A 21794-nucleotide genomic window follows, 5' to 3' on the forward strand; every position below is an offset into this window, starting at 1 on the left:
TATTATGTCTCTCATACTGCAGACTCATCTAAGGACAGAAGGCCAATGAATATTAGTATGATATAAAGTTTTTGGAAGTACTTATGCATTCATTTATTATTTTAACAACTGTCAAGTTGATGGGGGAATTCAAGAGTTGGAAAATTTTAGTTTTAGATAATAGTTAATAAGCTTAGTAATGAACGCATGGAAAAAGCTATTGTTTCAGGAAACAAAGATATGACCTGCCCTGACTCCAGGACCATAAGCAACTCAACCTCTGTGCCCCACGGGGAACTGCAAGCAATCAGGATGGTGTCTGATCCATTATGTTCCAGGGAGAGACATCCCACCACCCAGGACATAGACCACTAGTCAACAGATGAAAGAATGCTAGGGAAATTGCCAAACTGCAGCTTTTATCTGATTAAGCTTTTTTCTGAGTTCCAAATCCCTTACCTACACTTTTTTTTTCCCATGAATTCCAAACCCCTTACTTACATTTCTTCTTCTTTGTAAAAAATACTGGCTAGAAACAAAATGTAAGACTGTCTTTTTAGGGTATATAACAAACTATTTTATCAGATCACCCGCCATCTGAATAAAGCACCCATAAAAATTCAATCCCTGTCTCTACTTACTGGTTCTTGTGGTGACAGCATGAACACTGAATTTTCAGGTTTCAAAGTTTTCAAATACTGGATGGCAGACATTGAGGTTAGAAAGGTAAACTGCTCTTATGGAATTTACAATAGTCCTCCATCATATGGATGTACCATGTACTATAGGGGAGGAGATGACAGAATTTGGTTAGATAATTACTTTAATAAAAGTATAACTAGAAACTTGGGTAAACGATCTAAAGACAAAAGAAATCTAGATGACATTCCACAATGAGGTCAAGATGGAGGCATAGGTAGATACACTTTGCCTCCTTGCACAACCAAAAGAAGGATAACAACAAATGTAAAAACAAAACACAACCAGAACTGCCAGAACATGGATAAAACTGTATGGAACTCTGATAACCCAGTAGTTAAAGAAGAAACATTCATCCAGATTGGTAGGAGGGGCGGAGCTGGGTAGCCAGGAAGGAGAGGGTCCAGCAAGGTGGCAGCTGGAAGATCAGATGGTCCCACATGCACATGTGGATAAACCAGGAGGAACAATAGGGGAGCGAGGCAGACCACACAACCCAGGGTTCCAGCTCGGGTAAACAAAGGCTTAAAACCTCTGACTGTAAAAACCTGTGGGGGTTGCGGTGGTGGGAGAAACTTCCAGCCTCACAGGAGAGTTCATTGGAGAGACCCACATGGTCCTAGAACATACACAAAACCACCCAATTGGGAATCAGCACCAGAAGGGCCCAATTTGATTGTGGGTAGCAGGGGAAGTGACTGGAAGTGGGGGAGAGCTGAGCAAGCAGCATTGTTCCCTCTCGGACCCCTCTCCCACATACAGTGCCACAATGCAGCAAAGTGGGTTGTCCCACCCTGGAGAATATCTACAGCTCCCCCCACCCCACTTATAATGTAATAGGTGCTCTGAGACAAAGAAATATGGCCCAATTAAAGAACAGATCAAAGCTCCAAATATAGAACTAAGCAATGAAGAGGCAGCCAACCTATCAGATGCACAGTTCAAAACACTGGTAATCAGGATGCTCACAAAATTAATTGGTTGAGTATGGTTGCAAAATAGAGGTAGAAGTGAAGGCTATGCAAGTGAAATAAAGAAAAATATACAGGAACCAACAGTGAAAGGAAGGAAACTAGGACTCAAAATAGCGGTTTGGAGCAGAAGAAAGAAATAAACATTCAACCAGAACATAATGAAGAAGCAAGAATTTTAAAAAAATGAGGAAAGGCTTAGGAACATCCAGGACAACCTTAAATGTTCCAACATCTGAATCATAGGGCTGCCAGAAGGAGAAGAGGAAGAGCAAGAAATTGAACACTTATTTGAAAAAATAATGCATGAGAACCTTTTCAATCTGGTAAAGGAAATAGACTTCCAGGAAGTCCAGGAAGCTCAGAGAGTCCTAAAGAAATTGGACCCAAGTAAGTACACACTAAGGCACATCATAATTACATTACTCAAGATTAAAGGTAAGTAAAGAATCTTAAAAGCAGCAAGAAAAAAGGAGACAGTTACCTACAAAAGAGTTCCCATAAGACTATCAGCTGATTTCTCAAAAGAAACCTTGCAGGAAAGAAGGTACTGGAGAGAAGTATTCAAAGTCATGGAAAGCAAGGACCTACATCTGAGATTATTCTATCCACCAAAGCTATCATTTAGAATGGAAAGGCAGATATAGTGCTTCCCAGATAAAGTCAAGTTAAAGGAGTTCATCATCACCAAGCCCTTGTCATATGAAATATTTAAGGGACTTATCTAAGGAAAAGAAGGGGATAAAAAACATGAACTGTAAAATGACAGCAAACTCACAGCTATCAACATTTGAACCTAAAGAAGAAAATCAAAAACAAACAAACAAAAATGACTAAGCAAACTACTAGGACAGGAACAGAATCTCAGAAGTGGAGGTAATGTGGAGGGCTATCAGCAGGGAGCAGGAATAGAATGGGGGAAAAGTACAGGGAATAAGAAGCATAAATGGTAGGTACAAAATAGACAGGGGGAGGTTAAGAATAGTATAGGAAATGGAGAAGCCAAAGAACTTATATGTATGACCCATGGATATGAAGTAAGGGGGAGAATGCTAGTGGAAGGGGTGTACATGGCAGAGGGGAAGGGAGAAACAATGGGACAACTGTAATATAATAATCAATAAAATATACTTAAAAATATAGATGTATGAATACATTTAAATACAAAACTTTATCCAGAGCAGGACTAGGTGGAGCATCAACATAAAGGGGTGGATGTGGAGCAAGGACGAGCTAGCATGAACAAAGCCCTGTAAGTGGATGTAGCACAGCACATCTGAGGAGCAGAAAGAACGAAGATGGACATTGTGGACAGAGCACAGAGTGGAGTGGTACAGATGGAGAGGATGGTGCAGCCAGATCACATAAGCTCTGGTGAGTGGTATCAAGAATTTTGATTTTTGTTCTAAGAGTAATGTGAACTCTTTGAAGAGTTTGATCAGGAGTTGTCATGATTATATTTGCAATTTGAAAAGATCAATCTAGTTGCTGCTTGGAGGATGGATTGGGGAGGACCATAGTGAATGCAGAGGAGAATCAAATGTTGGCCACTATTAACTCCAGTAGAAGAGGCTGAGTCTGCAAAGAAGACAGAACAGAGAAAACAGGAGGAGGAAAACTTGAAGTAAGGGGCAAGGCCATTACCAGATTTTATGAGAATTACAAAGATTATTGCCTCTGCAGGAGTCCTGTGTCTTCTGTCAGCATCTGTGAAGCAGTGGCAGGCTAACTTGTGAGTTTGCAGAGTAAAAAACCTCAGACTCTTCACAGTTCCTGACAGTGTTTGCTGAGAGGCACAAGGGGACTGAATTCAGAGCACCATGAGGAAATTATATTAGGAGATTGGAAATTTGAGAATGATTGTTTTTTTTTAAAGATTTTATTTATTTATTTTTAGAGAGGGAAGGGAGGGAGATAGAGAGAGAGAAACATCAATGTGCAGTTGCTGGGAGTCATGGCCTGCAACCCAGGCATGTACCCTGACTGGGAATCAAACCTGCCACACTTTGGTTCACAGCCCATGCTCAATCCACTGAGCTATGCCAGCCAGGGCTGAGAATGATTGTTTTAAAATTTTCTCTTTATCACCAATTTTTGTTTACTTAATTATTTATCCTGCTTGAAGTTTGCTGAGCCTTTTGGATCTGTGGATTTGCAGATTTGATCAAATTTAGAAAATTGTTAGTTATTACTTCTTCAAATAAAAAAATTGGAAGTTCATCTGTGTATGAAGTATCCTATTTTATGTATTGCAATATATTGGATGATATCTTTTTGTTTCTGATCCATGTTTCTTGAAGTCTGACAGTTTAAGATAATGTTTCTGACATTTGTCAACTTCTAATAAATTTGCACATTTTAAAAATATTTATTTTCCTCTTTCAAATAAATATTCACTTTTGTACCTAATTTTGCATTTATAATTTTGAGTTATTTATTTTAAAGAGAGTCCACCAAATTGTATAAGTTTCAAGCCAACAAAAGCTGGATCTGCCCCAATCACAAGCAGCATATTAATCAGGACCTGAGACAAAAGTGTTATCCAAAAAAATAGGCATAATACATAAACTGTTTATCTCTGGCTTAGACAGTTCCTAAGTATCCTTTTCAGTTGAGTATTAGCTCCATTTTCCTGGTTATAAAGGCTTACCTGCCAGGGCAGCACAAGGCAGGACGGGAAGCTATGCCCTCCTAGACACTTAACATAGCAAAGGCTGAGTGTTGTGCGTACTGAGGAGTTGACACGGGTCCAGTGGATTCACCTGTAGGTCCAAAGGGGCATGGTAAGCTGGGACCCAACCCTCCTGACTAGCATTCCACTGTCTGATCCATCCACTGCTTCTGCATCCAAGCAGAAGACTTTCATGGCATTTTTGCCAAAATATCTACCTCAGTCTCCTGAACAAAGACCTGCAATCTCACCATTAAAAACTCATTCTTTTGAATCTTGAAGTATTTCTGGATGCTTAGCACTGATTATTAAAATATAAATCCCTTGGGGGAAAGTTGTATGCTATAGTAACAACTTTTGTGAGATGAGTGTGTTAAATTTACCATACATCTGATATTCTGTGAAGCTGGGTTCCACTTTCTCTCTCCCATATGGGAATTGGTTATCATCTTTAGCACTGCATGCCTAGCTGGTTTTCTGTGGTGTGGGGGTTTGGACAGGGTTCTGGTTGTGTCGGGGTGTGTCTTAGGGAGAGATGCCCAAGGACAACTTCCCTCCTTTGCTATTTTTACTAAGCTCTAAGTATGAAAGATGCTAGAATATAAATATTTTGTTACAGTTAGGAAATTAAGAGGCAGACCAAAGAATCAACCTCAAATTGCCTAAAATATTAACATGAAAGAAATTATATTAGAATTAGGAGTGATTAGATTTCTTCATTAGTTTTTAAGGGAGTTTAGTTTCTGTTAAAGTGATTGCATATTTGTTCAAGAGTACTGAACTTACCACAGTATGCCTGTGTCCCGGAGAGTAACATTAAGGGATCCCTGTAATAACTTTGGTGTAAGTTAGTTTACTGTCTCTTGATTTACTGAGGCACTGTTTCTTACACACAGTTCTGTGCTTTTTTATTATTCATATGTATAGCCATATATTATCAACCAGTACCCTCTCTATAAAAAGCCATGTTTTCCAGACTTCTGTTTTTCTGCTGTATTGGCATGATTTTTGGACTGTGGGTCCAGGCACTGGAATAAGGTAATAAGGCCACTGGAGAGTGCCAGCCTTTCCCACTGTCACTGTGTGGTCTCCATGTCTATGAAGATAGTGTCAATTTCCATTCATGTTGGATTCTTTAAAAACTGTAAAAATTTATTTATAATAAGCACCCGAAGGACTAACTGGAAGATGCAGCAATACTGACATGATCCTCTCACCTCTGAACTGGAATTCTTTCAGTAACAGCAGACTATTTTTCCTTGCACAATAAAATGTATAGCTGCTTTTTATATTTACTTTTTAAAAAGATTTTATTTATTTATTTTTACAGAGAAGGGAAGGGAGGGAGAAAGAACGAGAAAAAACATCAATGTGTGGTTGCTTCTCACATGCCCCCTACTGGGGACCTGGCCCACAACCCAGGCATGTACCCTGACTGGGAATTGAACTGGAGACCCTCTGGTTTGCAGGCCAGCACTCAATTCACTGAGCCATGTGAGCCAGGGCTATATTTACTTTATATAGAAGTATAGTTGCTTTTTATATTTTGTATATTTTGTATGTGAAGCAATTACTCTGGAGAAGTATAAACCCTTAGTAAAATTCTTGTCAGAAAATTTAAGAGTATTCCTTAGCTGCTGTACCAGATTTACCTATTAATTCTAAAGTAGTCTCCCTGCTTTTTGTCCTTAACTTATTCAAGTCACTCTCCACACATTGGCCAGAATTAACTTAACCAAAGGTCTTCTGCTTAAAGATCTGCAACAGCTTCCCAGTGCCTCTTAGTTAAAGCTGAGTTTTGTTAGTAAGAGAACTGCTCCCCATCACTCACTCCTGATGCCCACAGCAACACTGTCCTGCCCCATGCAGCTCTCCAGTCTGCTTCCCAGGCTGCTGCCCAGGAGCCGCCCTCAAATTCAAATGATCTGTGAGTTCCCTAAGGAGCTAAGCTAGTTCCTGCATCTGTGTTTTTGCACAAAGCCCTTATTTCCCAATTGAATCTGCCTGACATATCCTAGTTATTCTTTTCTTTTTTGCTATAATATTTAGATATTCACATGAGAATAGAGCATAATATAATACTCTTGTATGGACACAACTCATTGAAGCCTTAACATTTTGCTTTATTTTATTCTGACCTTTAAAAAAGAAATAAAACATTTTAGTTGGAGTTGATGTCTTCCACATTGCCCTTCTCTGATCCTATTCCCCTGCCTGAGGTAACCACTGTCATACATTTGTATTTACTGTTCCTAAACATGCTTTCATATTTTTGCAATATATACATGTACTCATAGGCAACATATAGTATTTGCAACTTTTAAAATCAGCTCAATGGCATCATACTATATAATTTTGCAAATTCTTATCATTAACAGGTATACTCTGTTTATTAATTTTAACCATTATACAGTATTCTATTATATAAATAAACCACAATGTATCTATGCTCTTGTTGATGCACACTTGGATTATTTCTGATTATTTGCAATTACAAATAATATTGCTGTGAACATTCTTGCACATACCTTTTTGAGTATATATGTTAAGAGCTTCTCTGTGATAAATACCTAGAAGTAGCTGGGTCATGCTGCATATACATATTCTGCTGATATTGTAACATTCAATGTTTCTGATATAACACTGTTTTCTATAGAGATCTGTGTTTATTATATTTTATTTTCTGTATTCTTGATGCCCAATGTACTTCACAAAGTGTTCCCCTGATATTTCCAGTATTTACATGGCTCCATACATAGTTTTTACAATATTATTGACTCTTTTCCTTATGCTGTACTTGAAGTCCCTGTAATTATTTTGTATCTACCAATGTGTATTTCTTAATTTCCTCAGCTTTTTCACCCAGTCCCCCAAGCCTCCTTCCTCCTGGCAACAATCAGACTCCACTTTTTATCTGTGAGTCTGTTTCTGTTTTGTTTGTTTATTTTTGTTTTTAGATCTCACATATAAGTGAAATCATTGATATTTTGTCTTTCTCTGACTTATTTCACTTAGCATAACACCCTGTAAATCCACCTATGCTCTTGCAAATGGTAGGAGTTTCTTCTTTTTTATGGCCTGTAATATTCCATTGTGTAAATGTCCCACTTTTTATCCACTCATCTACTGATGGGTACTTACTTGGGTTGCTTCCATATCTTCGCTATTGTAAATAATGCTGCAATGAACATAGGCGTGCATATGCCTATGATTACACATAAGATTATATTAAGATTAGATTTTTTAGATTTAGTGTTTTGTGTTTCTTTAGATATATACCCAGAAGTGGACCCACTGGGTCATAGGCAGTTCTATTTTTAATTTTTTAAATTATTGTTTTCCTCAGTGGCTTCAACAACCTGTATTTCCACCAACAGTACACAAGGGTTCCCTTTTCTCCACATCCTTGGCCACACTTGTAGCCAATTCTTTGAGACAGCAGACACCTCTCCCACGATTTTGCCTTTCATATGCAAATAAACCAATAGAAAGCCCATATCCATCAGGTTCTTATGCTCCAGAAGACAATAGTTCTCTGTTCTATCATCCCAGGGCCAGGTACCAGACAAAGAGAAACAGTTCTCAAATTCCAGAGCTGGTAGAAATTATTTTGACTAGGCAATCCTAAACCTGCTTACCCTGCCTTGCCTTGCCTTTGGAGATCACAATAAAGACTCATGCCCATGCTTCCCCCTCATTTTTTCTGCCTCTTGAAGGCCCTGGTGCTCCTTATGGGACTCCTGCGTAGTGTGGCATAACCCCTTATCTTAGTAACAAATGGCCTCTTCAGTAGCCATCATCTTTTGACCTGTTGGTCTCTCCAGACCTGGATTATAGAAATTCTGCATTTTAAAATGAGGTTGCACCAATATAAACCAGTAGTGTATGAGGGTTTTTATCAACACATGAGAGTTTCTTTTTCCAACACCAACTTGTTCAGATTCTGAGTTATACCACCATAGTTAGGTATGACATCATCATTTTAAATGCCATTCCCATGATTAATAGTTTGAACACCCTTAAGTCTTTTGTCATTCCAGTTTTTCCTTCTGTGGATTTCAATTACTATTCTGTACCCATTAAAAATTAGGTTATTAACTTCTATTACCTATTTGTATGAGTTCTTTATATATTTTATAGGCTAATCCTTTATTGATTATATACTGTGGGTTTGCCTTCTGTGGGGAAGCTTTGTCTAGCAGACTCGTCCCAGCTGCCATGGATGAGAATAAGTCTACCAAGACATGATCTGCTTGGGGAGGAAAGGTGGCCAGTCTCTCAGAGGAGAAGGGTTTTGAACCTGTTCCTCAGTGGGCTTTTATTGGGTGCAATTTGTGCAGGAATACAGGTGAAGCTCACCAATCATTGTCAGGCAGTAAGGATCAAACAATAGATAACATTCAAAGAACTCTGAGGGCTTATTCTGAGTCAGGGTCAGTTAGCTAAAAGCCCACAAAACTTTGGAAAACAACTCATTTTATGCTTGGACCCTTATCAGAAAATTGAGGGCATTCTTAGCAAAGCAAGTTTCACAGGATTTTATGCATTCTTTCTTAGGCCTGATTGCCCCAGGGAACCACCGGTTCCTGCCCAGGGTGTACCACCCTCCCGCATTGTTTCAGGCTTAAGTCAGGTGTGGGGAAATAATGCAGCTAAGAGACTGGGAGACTTCTTGAAGACAGAATAAGGACTCAGGCTTTGTCAAAGCCAAGGGGTGAGGAGCCATCACCCCTTTTTTTATAGTCCCCCAAATCCTTCCCTACGGGCCCCATTGTGACCATGCCTGTCTTAGGTCATCCCTCCCTTGAGGAATCTTACTGGTCATTGGCTAACTAGTCACCCACCTGGGGCCAAACAGGGTAAAGTATAGGGGGTAGAGGCAGGGCCCCTGTCCAAAGATAAGCTCTGTCTCCTTAGTGGCTTATAGTCCCAAGGTCTTTTACTCAGCCTTAGCCATAGGGGATTACAGCTTCTGAAACCAGGTAGGGCGGTTCCCAATAGTCTTCTATTTTGTGGCTTTTTTTTTTTAACTTTATGGTCTCTTCTGTTATGCTGACGTTTTAGAAATTAATCCAGTGAAACTACAGACCAATCTTTTTTATGGTATACGTTTTGTGTCATGTGTAATAAATTATCTTTTCCCATGATCCTATAAAAATATATTTTTCTAAAAGTTGTAAAGTTTACTTCTGCCATTTATGTCTTTATTTTATTTTTAAATTTATTTAAATTTAAAATAATTCAACAGGATTTATTTTTGTGTAAGTATATGTTTAGGGACCTACATCTATTTTTTTATCTTCATAATAATTGTCTTAATAACATCTATTAGCTAGTCCATTCTTTCTCCATTTATCACAAATATGGTTGAATGGAAGCAATTTGTGTAAGCAGGGTGACCCGGCTGTTTCATTATAAAACTTCTCAAATTTTAATATTTATGGGTACTTTTTTGAGAGGAATCTTTAATGTTCTGTCTAGATGACATAAGCCTGATTCCAGCATTCTGGGAGTTGAAAGGTCAGAGAGTGCTGTGGTGGGAGAGAAAGGTGTCTCACCCCTCCAGAGTAGTCTTTTGCTCAATGCCCTTTAAAATATATGCTAGACTCATCTCAGTCATTTGCTGCCTGAAACCTCTGGGTCTTCTTCAACCTCTCTGATTCAAACTGTCTAGAAAATAAATCTCCTGTCTCTTATGGGAAGGACAGTTTCCTGTTGGGAGCAAGATGAAAGAAGTCTCATTGTTCTTTATTTAGAATTTTAAACAATATCATTATTTTCATCTTCTTGTCTATTCCTTGCTTCCAGAAACACGTTTCTCTCCCATCCCTGAATCTCTTCTGTGTTCTGTGATGCAAATCCCGTCTATGTAGACAGTTGGGTTTAAGCTTTTTACAGTAGGTTTAGTTACCACTTCTCCATTTACTTTTCATTTTCCAAAATTTAGTTATCTTTGATCTGCTTATTTCCATCCTCTGTTTTCTTTGTCCTTCTGGCTTTATACCATTTTAGACTTTCTAATCATTATTTTTTTGGGTATTGGTCTTTAGTCTATTTCCTTTTTTTCCTCCATTGAGTTTTTTCTATTTGATGGTACGTTGTATTTAGAATGCTATTCATTTTTATTTATTGATCTTATATTCATCGACCTCAACAAACTCTTTTAATAGTTTTCATGCTTTTATTTTTAGAGTACTCTGAGCCTACTGTCCAGATAATCTTATCAATGGCTTTATCTCTTCTTTTCCAAATCTTAAACTTTTAATATTTCTTGTTTTATTGCATTAGCTACAGCCTCCAATATTGCTTAAGTATTACTGTAGCCTTGTGTCTCATATATGAAACTTTCCTTCATTTGGCCTTCTTACTCCTATGTCCAGATAGAGCAGATTATTCTCTTTTCTGTACACATGAGACCAGAATACACTTCTATTGCATCTTTTTCATTGTATTGTATGTATTTGTTGGTATTTCTGAGTTCCTGACTAGACTACAAATTGAGGAAGAAAACCATGTTTCATTCATTGTGATATGAATGAACATATCCCAAAAAACATAGTATGGTGGCAGATATTAAAAAGATGCTTATCAAAAGAATGTTTATTGCTAAATGAAACATTTCCAAAGTTATAAGTTTACTTGTGTGATTATTGAATATCTTTCTCTTCCACAAAACTGTGAACTTCCTTAGGGAATACTGTGTCTCCTTTGTTTTCTATTGCATGCCTGCTGCTCTTCCCAGTGTTTGGTACATAGTATTCCTTGTCCAATATTTGATGAATGAATGCATAAACAAATGGGCTGAAGTGGGCCATAGTAGAAAAAATTCTCTGAAATAAAATTACTTAAGTCACATTTAAATGTATAAAAAGGTACTGTCCTCCAAGGGTTATATTTTTCCTTCAACAAATTATTAATTCATTCTTGTAGTGTATTCAGGCTCAGCATTAGAGGTGTCAAAAGTATTCTGACAATTTAGCATTGCTGAAACCTCTAGCTTGAAATATTTTTCCTGATTTTTTTTAGTACTGGAATAATAAATCTATTAACTATTTGGGAAAAAACTAGGATTGTTCCTCACAACATACAACAAAGCAAATTCCAGAATAAATTGTTATAATATAAATAGACTAAAGCAGAAACATGGAGTAACATTTATATAATGTGAGATCTAGCATCTTTTTAAGCATAACAAAAGTTAAAAAATAGAAATAAATACACATGAAGGCACTGCATATCTAGATATCATATGCCAACTAATAAACATATCTGAAAAACAAATTTCACTTAAAATGCATCTCAAGTAAATTATGCACATCTTTTTATGAAAATTAACTAGAAAAAACATTATTTAGTGTTAAAAGTGGCAACTGCCATGAATAGGGCAGTTACTAAAGATTAAATATGGAAAAACAATATAAACTGCTATCAAAAATATCAACTGACAAACATTAAAATGAATGAGTACATGTTTTAACAGATTCCCTCTGATTTTTTTAACCTTGGAACATAAGGAAGAGAGTGCTAATGATAACCTCAGTTGGGAGAATTTCCCAAGTAATATATATGTCCTGTCTTAGGTAAAAGATAGAATACATGTGATAGTAAATATATTAAGATTAGATATTGAGTATAGTTTACATTAAAATGTATAGCAAATAAGAGATAACTGTTTTTTTTAAAACCACAGAAACTTCTACTCCTACTAAACTGTTTATCTGAGCAAGTTAAGTCAGTTAAACCAACAATACTTGAAGTCCTACACTATTTTTTCACATTAAACAAGACAATGAGACATAAGACCTTACTTCCACACTTCCACTATTGAGCAGATGGACTGATGGGGGCTCAGTTCTGTTCTGCTGGTGGGAGGATGGGTGAATGGGCGCACTGTGAAATATCTCGGCCCCAGTCGGCAGCAGGAAGACCAATGGCACACAAAAATTACTTGGAAAGATGAGGCTTTGGGAAAAGTTCTACTCCATACTAATAAGAAAATGAACCCAAAATGCCACCAAATGGTGAACCAACAACAGGGAATTTGTGAACCAATAAAGGAGACTCAACAATTGAGATAAGATAAACATTTTTGGGCCAAATATTGCACCAAATTATCAAATATATTATACATTTGATTCAGTAGAAAAAAAGGAAGGCCTTATATCTGCAAGGTAATGCTTCACAATGGATTAGATACTAGGCTCAAAATAAAGTTTAACTAAATTTCTCAGAGAGATCATCTTTTTATTGTTTCTCTCTGCAATGAGAAACCCTATTGCTATTTCCTGCTCTATTACCTAGGTTTTTAAAAAATCCTTTGGAAAGTTCACAAATTCAACTTTTTATTTTGTAGATGCTAAAAACAAAGAGAGAGAATGTCTCAGTCACTATTTTTATCCTCAACACTTAGTACAGTGCCTTGCACAGAGCAAGCACTCAGTGGACATTTGCTGAATGAGTGCATGAGCACTTGCTTGTTAAGAGACAGCCACTGTGTCCTAACACAGCTAACAAGGTCCCCAGGAGTCCCTAAGAGACAGCTAACAAGGTCCCCAGGTGTTGGGAACCGCCCTGACTGGTATCAGAGGCTGAAACCCCCGCCTAGCTAAGGCTAAGGGAACGCCCTTGGAACCGTGACCCGGCAAGGAGACAAAAGCTTATCTTCCTGGCAGGAATGCTGCTTCTGCTGCTGAACCCCAAAAAGCTTGGTCGGTTAGCCAAAGAAGGGTAAGATTCCCCACGGGGGAACAACCCAAGCCAGGCACGATCACTTTTGGGAGGCCCCCCCCAAAAGAAGGACTTGGGGGGCTGCAGCAAAAGGGGGGTGATGGACCCTCACTCCTCGGCTTTGACAAAGTCTGAGTTCTCAGCGTCCGGAAGAAAATCTCCTTATCTCTCGGTGGCCTTAGTTCCCGTGCTCCACCTAAGCCTGAAACAATGACAGGGTAGTACAGCTCGGTACTGGGAAGTGCAGATTTCCCGGGGTGATCAGGCCTAAGAAAGAACATGTAAATTACTGTGAAACCTTCTTTGTTTAGAACGCTCCCAGTTGAATGAGAAGGGTCTTAGGAGGAAGCTAGTTTGTTCCTCAGCCTTACAGCTCTTTGACCCCCAACTCAATAGATGGGCAGAGTTCTTTTGTTTTCTATAGTTCCTTACTTCCCCTAATGAGTATTGTACTTTACCTGAGTTATTATGTAGCATGAGCCCAATAAAAGCAGGTATGGACTGTAAATCGGGGCGCTCCTCACTAGAAGGGGTGGCCATTTCGTCCCCTACTTCTCCACAGAAACTAGTTTGTCTCTGTGCATGTTTTTTCTCGCGTGTTTATCGTCGAGCCATCCACAGCGTTCCGTGGTCACTGCTGGCCGGTGACCCACGCGCAACACCCAGGAGTTAAGGTTTTCAGAAATCTGTATTGGCTTTTCTTAGTATAATTACTGAGTGATTAATAGAAAAACTGAATGAGGGAAAAATGGCTAAATTGAAAGTTATAATTGTTATTCTCAATGATAAAACAAAACACCAGTAAATATATTTGACACTGTTCTTTGCAAATCTGACCAGGCTTATAAGCCCTATATAAAATTTAATAAAGAATGAAGAAAGACAAATGAGCTTCAGATGGCTTTTGGACATAATTTTTATTTAAGCATGGGCTTTAGCTTGGCTCACCCTAGAGTGCAACCTTTTAGTTAAGTTAATAAAGAGTTCAGGGCTACAGGTCCATTATAATGTTGCTGGTGTTGGTACAACTTCATCAGAAAGTATGAATATGACCTGCAGGAAAAACCAATCCACAAAGAGAACACAATGAAAACATCCACTGTTTTACAATTCACTCTGTTACCACAGACACAGCATGGCAGTTACTGTTAGTAAATCAGCCACAGAACACTTGAAAACAATCTTCAGACAAGGAAATGGGAACTCCTTGGTGGGAGACAGGGTTTTCATCCACAAGTTTTAAGTAGAAAATATTTCAAGGTCGAGCATTTTTCTTATCCACAAAACAACGCTAAACCAACATACATTTTAAGGAGTATATTAAAGGAGATACAATATCTTTACAACTATTTTCTTGAGTAGGTATTTCAATGAATTTTCTATAGAATATAAGTAGCCTGAAATTCAGCAGCAAATATTGCAACATAACAAGTAAATACAGTGTCCATGTGTTATATTATAGAAGAGAATACACAAAAGGACATTGATAATTTAATCTTATAAAATATGACAGATAGCTGAAATACAGTCCACTTAAATAGCTTTGTGACCACGAATGGTAAATACTGCTAAATGCCATTTTAAACATAAAATCTCTTAAATTTTTGTGCTTCAACTTTTTTCTGTTAAACTATTTCTTATTTTCAATACTGCCACTGTAACTGATATTACAACAGATCATAATTTTCACAGACACATCAACATGAAGACATTTACTAGTGAGAAAATAAGTCACTTATCATTAGTTCACAGTGTGGGAAAGTGGTGTACACTTGGTCGTGAGAGGGGCTTTCAGTTAATCGCTAAGTCCTTGGTGGAAATTTCCTGATATCAGATGCAGTGAGAGATGTAAAAGAATGAAAATCAACATATCACATAATGAGAGGAAAAATAACATTTTGACTCTTCATGGGTATCGTCTAAGTGACCTTCGTCTTCTGTTGTAGAAGTGCCTGAGCCCATGTTGCCGTGAAAAATTCATCATGTAATTTTGTTTGCGGGTGCTGTTAAAATTGGAAAGGACAGAGGCAGAGAGGGAAAAGAGAAAGAGCATGTAAGTCCAATCATTGAAAGTACAATCTAATCTAAGTCCTAAGTAACCCTGATATTTATTTGAAAAATTTGAAGGTTAACAGGTTGTAGGGACATTACTATCCCAGCACAGAAGGTTGGCACTTGTATTCACTGCTTTTCACCTTGAAGAAATTCCCTTCGATTGATGCATAAGCTCCAAATGAGGAAAAAATTGGCAAATTCTCTTTATTCATAGCAAAAGTGGATTGAAACTGTTTTGGGATTTTTAATTTTATTCTTGAACCTTTTCCAAAAACACTTACTTGGGTGAATTTCACTAGAGAGACAATGTGTGCTGTTATCCATTACCTTATTTAAACACATCTTTAACAGGGAGGACACATAATTTGATTCCTTTAGCAAACATTTTTACTGAAAACTTAAAAAGCAAAAACAAAGGAAAAACAAACGTGTTAGCTGAATCAGCTTGACATTGCTACTGTACGCAGTCTCGAGGCAAATGAAGATATGAGGTTTTTCCTGATTGTTGGATTCCACTGCCTCCCTCAATCAAGTATCAGGAGAAAGAATCCCGTTACTTCTTGAGTCACAAAGTATTCAGACTGGCACTGGCTGTCCTCCTGACAGCCCCGTAGGTCACCTGTGGGCCTTTCCCTGAGCTCTTACAGAGGCCTCTAAACTAGCCTCCTTACTGTCTTTCCTCAGGTAACACCACTGAAAAGAAAAGAAACAATGACATGCTAAGATGTGTAATTGTATCTGTGTGTGTGTGTGTGTGTGTGTGTGTGTGTGTGTGTGTGTATCTTCCCACATACACATGCAGTGGATTTTTTTCGAATTGGCTAATGTTCTACTGATTTGTAGGAATGCAGAGTGTGCCAGGGGGTTGGAGAACAGGTGCCCATTGGTCCAATCTTTCTGAAATGTTGCTTGGCAGGACCTCCCAAATGTCTTTTTCTTTTTAAAAATTTTTCAATTACAGTTTGCATCCAATGTTAGATTAGTTTCAGGTGTACACAACAGTGGTTAGACATTTATACAACTTATGAAGTAATCATCCTTGTAAGTCTAGTACCCACCTGGCACCATTCATAGTTATTGCAATATTACTGACTATATTCCCTGTGCTGTACTATATACATTCCTGTGACTACTTTGTAATCACAAATTCATGCAATAGGCTTTGGCACACAAGTTTCAGTAACTTTCCCTCAAATTCTGGCTTTACTTTGTTAAAAAGACATTCACAATCCTTTTATCTGCGGAGCAACATCTAAGTCAATTTAGCCAGATATTTCAAGTCCTCTACACATTTAATCTTATTCTCTTTTTCCAGTCTTCCATTACATCTCTATACAGAATGCTCTATCCACATTCACCTTGAACTTCTTTCATCTGCCTCATTTGCCAATCCCCAACATCACTTTCTAAATTTATACTATTTTTTCAAGTATTACTTTTATGTATTGCTCATGTCCTCCAGAATTGATTTCCCCTCTACCTTGAACTCTGAACAGTGCTTATTTTCTGCTTTGAATGGAGACTATTTGTGTTCACATCTTGGCTCCCCACGACTAAACTTCTATAGCAGCCTGTCCCCCAACTCCCCACCCCCACACCACAACCCTGAGCCTCCTGCCTCACCAGTGGTGGTCAAGGCATGTTTGTTGAACTTTTGATGACTTACTGATTGGATTCCTGTTGTAAATCATTACTCTTTAACTATAAGGAATAATTGCAAAGTTAAAGCAATGAAAATTATTCTGTTGCAAACATGTTCAAAGATCAAAGTTACTCAAAGAGAATTTAAAACAGTTAAAATATTTTACATGAAAAAAGATAAACTCAGAATGCTCAAGATATTTAGTTATATCAATGAAACAAAAAAACATTTAATTTAAATAAAAATTGATGTCCATGTTAAATAGCTTTAGGCAACTTCTCCATATAACTATTTATTATGGATTGATTTAAATTCTCTATTTTTATATATGATAAAATACATATTAACAGGTTTTACATCATTAATACCTTGACTATCTCCCAGCATGGAAGCTTATATCTAATTTAGGGGCATTTTGATTTACTGGATACCTTTAATTTTAAATAGATTTACATGTCAGCAGCGTATGTTTAGACCCTTGTGAAGGCTGATTGCACATAGCATTTGCTGTAGATGTTGCAGTAGATGCCCGGTGTTTATGCAGTCTCATTAAAAATGGCCACATTTTCAAAGCATCCTTAAAATTGACTAATGATTTCTCATGTAAAACATAAATATCTTTGGAGTCAGGTTGGAATCTAATGAAGCAGGCTTTTCCAGTTCATATGCTTTTTAAAATCAAGCACCGTGGCAAGATGTACCATAATGCCGTTCTGCCTGTAGGGCCATTTAACAAACTGATGTGGTTATTGAGGCTTCTAAGCTGTCCAACTTACAGGGTTGGGCAGTAGGGAGATTTTAGATAAATTTGAAGATATCATGGTTATTTTCTGTGTGGAGCAGATATGTGAGCCTATTTTTGTTTTTGACACATATAGATGGATAGTTATAGATAATGTTGTAACCAAAATAGTTTGATAGAATTTTAAAGATTTATTTCTTCACTATAATTATAGGGGAAGTAATTTTTATTATCAGTCTAACAAAAGCAGATAATATTCATCCCAAGGCATATCAGTTATGCTACTTGACATGAATTTGCTTTGGCTGTGGATAGAACTAGGCCCATTTAAAAATTCTCTCATTATGAGTAAGTCATTGAAGAAGGGAGAATGACCACCAATGGCTTCTTGGAAATGCTAACTTAGATTTCCATGACCAAGTAGGGAGGCTAGGGACTTGGCATATGAAATTATAAAATGCGTGTCTATTTCTGCATAGGAAATATGGATATTGCAAGGCTGTTTAAGAACTGGTAACTCTGTGCTCTTTTGAACTTTTACTCTTCACTGGAGCCACTATCTTAGGCCATTTATTATTATAAAAAATTCAATTGATTTTTAATATATTCTATAGGAAGTGGGAGAGTCTTGGGAGATATAATTTGAACTCACAGAAATTTAGGCATTTTTACTAGTTAGTAACTAATTTATTTATCATCAAAGCATATGATGCAATAAATAACATTGTATAGAAATGCAGACACAAGAATCCAGAAGATTGCCATGTCTTTCAGAGAAAGATTGGTGACTGCAGGAGGGAACAGTGCTATTGGAGCTAATCCATGAGGCTTCCCTGCAGAAAGGACACCACATACTTTACTTTCAGGGCCCTGCATTTTCAGGAAGACAACAGGTAAATTGGTGTGGGCTCATGCAGCTCACAAATTTAAAGATTTCATATTCCTTTCCTCTGCTAAATGAGACTATCTGATAATGCATACCATAGGGAGTTGTAAGGATTAAATGAAAATGTAGCATAATATGCAAATGTTTAATAAGTGATAACTATTTTACCTTCTTTCCTAAGTATCTCCATTAGAGAATAAATGTAAATATATGTTAAAGAAGGCCAATCACATCTAAGGATAAAATCTAGAACTCACAAATATTATGGATAAATCCACTCCCTTCTGCCAATTCATTTATTAACTTAGAATAGAATTGAGAAGTAAGGCACCTTTCCACATCTGCAGCAAATTGATCGTTTAAAAGATGTTACATTTAATTAGACACCTAGCTCTTTTTGTACACATTCCTGTTTTCACTTTCCCCTTGTAACAAATATATAAACTGACCACTTCAAGCACACCTAATACAGTTCCAGGCATGGCATCCAGCTGTTTCCCACCGAAGGAATGCTGACTAGCATTTCTGATACGCTGCTGTGCCCAACATTGTGTACCACTGAGAATTGTCACAATTTGGCTGAACTCTGTGTTTACATGGTACAGGTTTCAAATACTCTTGTATATCTCAATATCATCTATAACTTTGTTTTCATAGTTTTTTCAACGGCAAAGGTCTTCAACAAAACTTCTTAGTTAATGCAGGTACAGTGAGGAAACTATTAGTAAACATACCTCAGATTTAGTAAGAGGACTTACCTTACTCTAGTGGAAAACCAATGACAGCAAATAATGAAATATAACACAAGTTAAAAAATGCCTTTCAATACATGCAGCACTGTGATTAGTCATAAAAGTCTGATCAGGTTTAGACGCAATATAGGACTTTTCATCTCTTTTGAAAATAAAAATTAAAGATGTTATTCCTTATTCTTCTATACCTAATATATACAGATACTTAACTTTTTAATGTAATGCAACATGCAATATTTGCTCATAACCATATGTCAAGGTACATGTAGCTATAGTACTATATTTGGCATAAATGTTGCATATAAAGTATAAATATAAAATTACTGGTTTAATAACTATCATTAATTTTATTATCTGGTTTTTAAATTATTTATATTTTAGAAAATACTTATTTCTGAATATATTAAGGAATGGGATTTTAAGAATATAGAAGTCCTCTATAGTAGATAACAAATTTAATAAAAGACATAAATATGCTTTGCAACAAATGTAATCTCATCTCCATAAATCATTTGTGCCAAAAATGTGACAGTATCTTGATAATGAATAGCATAAAGAGATGGTCATGATGGAACACATATAATTAAAATCTGATAAATGCATTTAAGGCCATAGTTAGCAACATATTGGTTTTCAATTTCTAGTAAATGTGGTAATAATTTACTTTTTTTATAAATCAATTCACACAGGCTAACTCTTTACTGAGCAATTTGCTTTCAAGGTACACATGCAAAAATTGGCCCACTCCATTATACACATGACAGTGTGTGACTTAGACACATACACAGGAAATGTGATGTGGAAATGAAATGCATAGTTTGGTGAAGGAGATTCTTAGGATAGAAGTATGAGTGCCCAACAAAAGAAGTGAAGACAAAGAAGTCTCTTTTATCTTAAGAATAACCTCACCAGCATGGATCTTGTGAGGGATCTGCCCAAATGTATTCACAACATTTACTGAAAAACATATGTTCTATACTAGCAAATGAATTCAGAGAAATTAGGTTTCTGATACTTGATTGTCAATGATTGTGTTATGCTACATATTCAGACTACAGAAATAAAACTAGCTTACTTTTTGGTAAGCTAGTGAGGCTGAAAAAAAGTGATCTGTCAGTTTAGTTCATCTGTTCTATGGCAGATTGGCAGGGCTTAATCATCATGAAGTGTTTTTCATGGGCAGGTTTTATTGAAAAATATAGAGTGGGAAGATTACACTCTCAAACAAGCATGAAACATAAGTGACTTTGCTTGTTAAATGCTAAACAGTGTTTTTTATTTCTGTGGTGGGGGCTTGTCATTCTGTATATCCATATTTATCAAACTCAAATCCTTTTGTGGGGAGTATTTTAAACTTAAGCCATTAAGTTAAAAACATATCATGTATCTTGTTCATTTAGGATGAATTCCTAAACCTTGAAATACTTACAAAAGTACTAAATTTGTTCTCACTAAATTCATGTATCTTCTTAGTTAAGTTAATACGGGCAGTGCTGAGGTTAGATCCAAGATACCATGCGTGACCAGTTTGTCCTGCTAGGGATTTTTAGCATGTGTCCTGAGTGCACATGCACAAAAGTGACACTGTGGCAATAAAGCTAGGTTAGGGCCAGTCTTCACTCAGAACAGGAAATACATTTTAAAAATGTATACCCCCAACCATTAGTTGCAAAAACATAGTATGTTCAATTAAGTAGGGCTTGTATCTCTTTAGATATGGACCTCAGTTTCCTCCTCTTCCCTCCGCACCTGAGGAGTTAACGTTACTAGTTTATATAACTAAATGTTATTATATAAATGTATAGTGAATGGAGATGATATTTGAATTAATAGGAATTTCTGGGAGTATTCACCTTTCTATTTCTAAACACACACCTGTAGTAGCAAAGCTATGATCAGTGATATTGTGAACTGTGACATGAATCTTGGCTAGCTTCTCTGTGCCTCGTTTGGTTGAAAGACACTCTGGAAAATTATGATATTTTATTTTTCTAAATTCTCTGGAATTTTCTTTTTTTATTTTAAGCTCATAAAACAATGAATTAGAGTGATTATTTTGAATAGCTACCAAGGGCACATTAATTAGTGAATGCCTTAAAACTTTTTGTGACTCTTCCGAAAAGAAATACTTTGAAAGGGTACAGTGGCATAAGAAAGTTAACTTCTAAGGCAAGAGCAAAATATCAAAAACATATTTCTGAAAATATGTATTCTTTGTATTGAACTTTTTAAACAACTCATTTATTGAACTCAGCTTCATAAAATATTTCTCTCCAAAAAAGAAAAAAAAATAAAGTCCTTTAATTTTAACAAATTTTTGAATTGCCATTAAAGAGATAGCATCTGCTTTTAAAGTTATGTGAGTAATATAGAAATAAAATTATATGGTGGTATGTACAAAGTTACAATATTTAAATTGTTCACTGAAAGAAGATACTGACTACAACTCTTATCATGCAGCAGTGATACGTGACAGTGCTCTTTTATCATTCAAAATGTTTTCATGTCCTGACAGTTTGAGATGATAATGTAGAACAAAAGCAGAGAGGTGCCTGGTAAGTTATAAATTATTCAAAGGATTAAAATTCTGGAGCTGAAATAAAAGTGAAGTCTTTACAAATACAGACTGCCCCAGAAAATTACCAGAAACAACAGGTATAATCAATGTGA

General features: G+C 36.7%; 1 protein-coding gene across 2 annotated transcripts in view; it reads right to left on the bottom strand.

Annotated features, from left to right (window-relative positions):
- Positions 1–13945: 13945 nt before the first annotated feature.
- Positions 13946–21794, bottom strand: part of RELN (reelin) — a 561035-nt gene continuing 553186 nt past the window's right edge. The window contains exons 64-65 of one of the 2 annotated variants that reach the window (XM_045827531.1): positions 19131–19136; positions 13946–15050 (exon numbers count right to left, since the gene is read on the bottom strand). In XM_045827531.1, coding sequence (XP_045683487.1) covers positions 14954–15050; positions 19131–19136 — 103 coding nt within the window. In that variant the 3' untranslated portion in view covers positions 13946–14953. The remainder of the gene's footprint in view (positions 15051–19130; positions 19137–21794) is intronic. The other variant, XM_045827532.1, reaches the window with a different exon arrangement.

This window comes from Phyllostomus hastatus, unplaced genomic scaffold (genome assembly GCF_019186645.2).
Source record: "Phyllostomus hastatus isolate PE091 unplaced genomic scaffold, TTU_PhHast_1.1 phas_scaffold_78, whole genome shotgun sequence".
In the NCBI taxonomy this organism is placed as follows: Eukaryota; Metazoa; Chordata; class Mammalia; order Chiroptera; family Phyllostomidae; genus Phyllostomus; species Phyllostomus hastatus.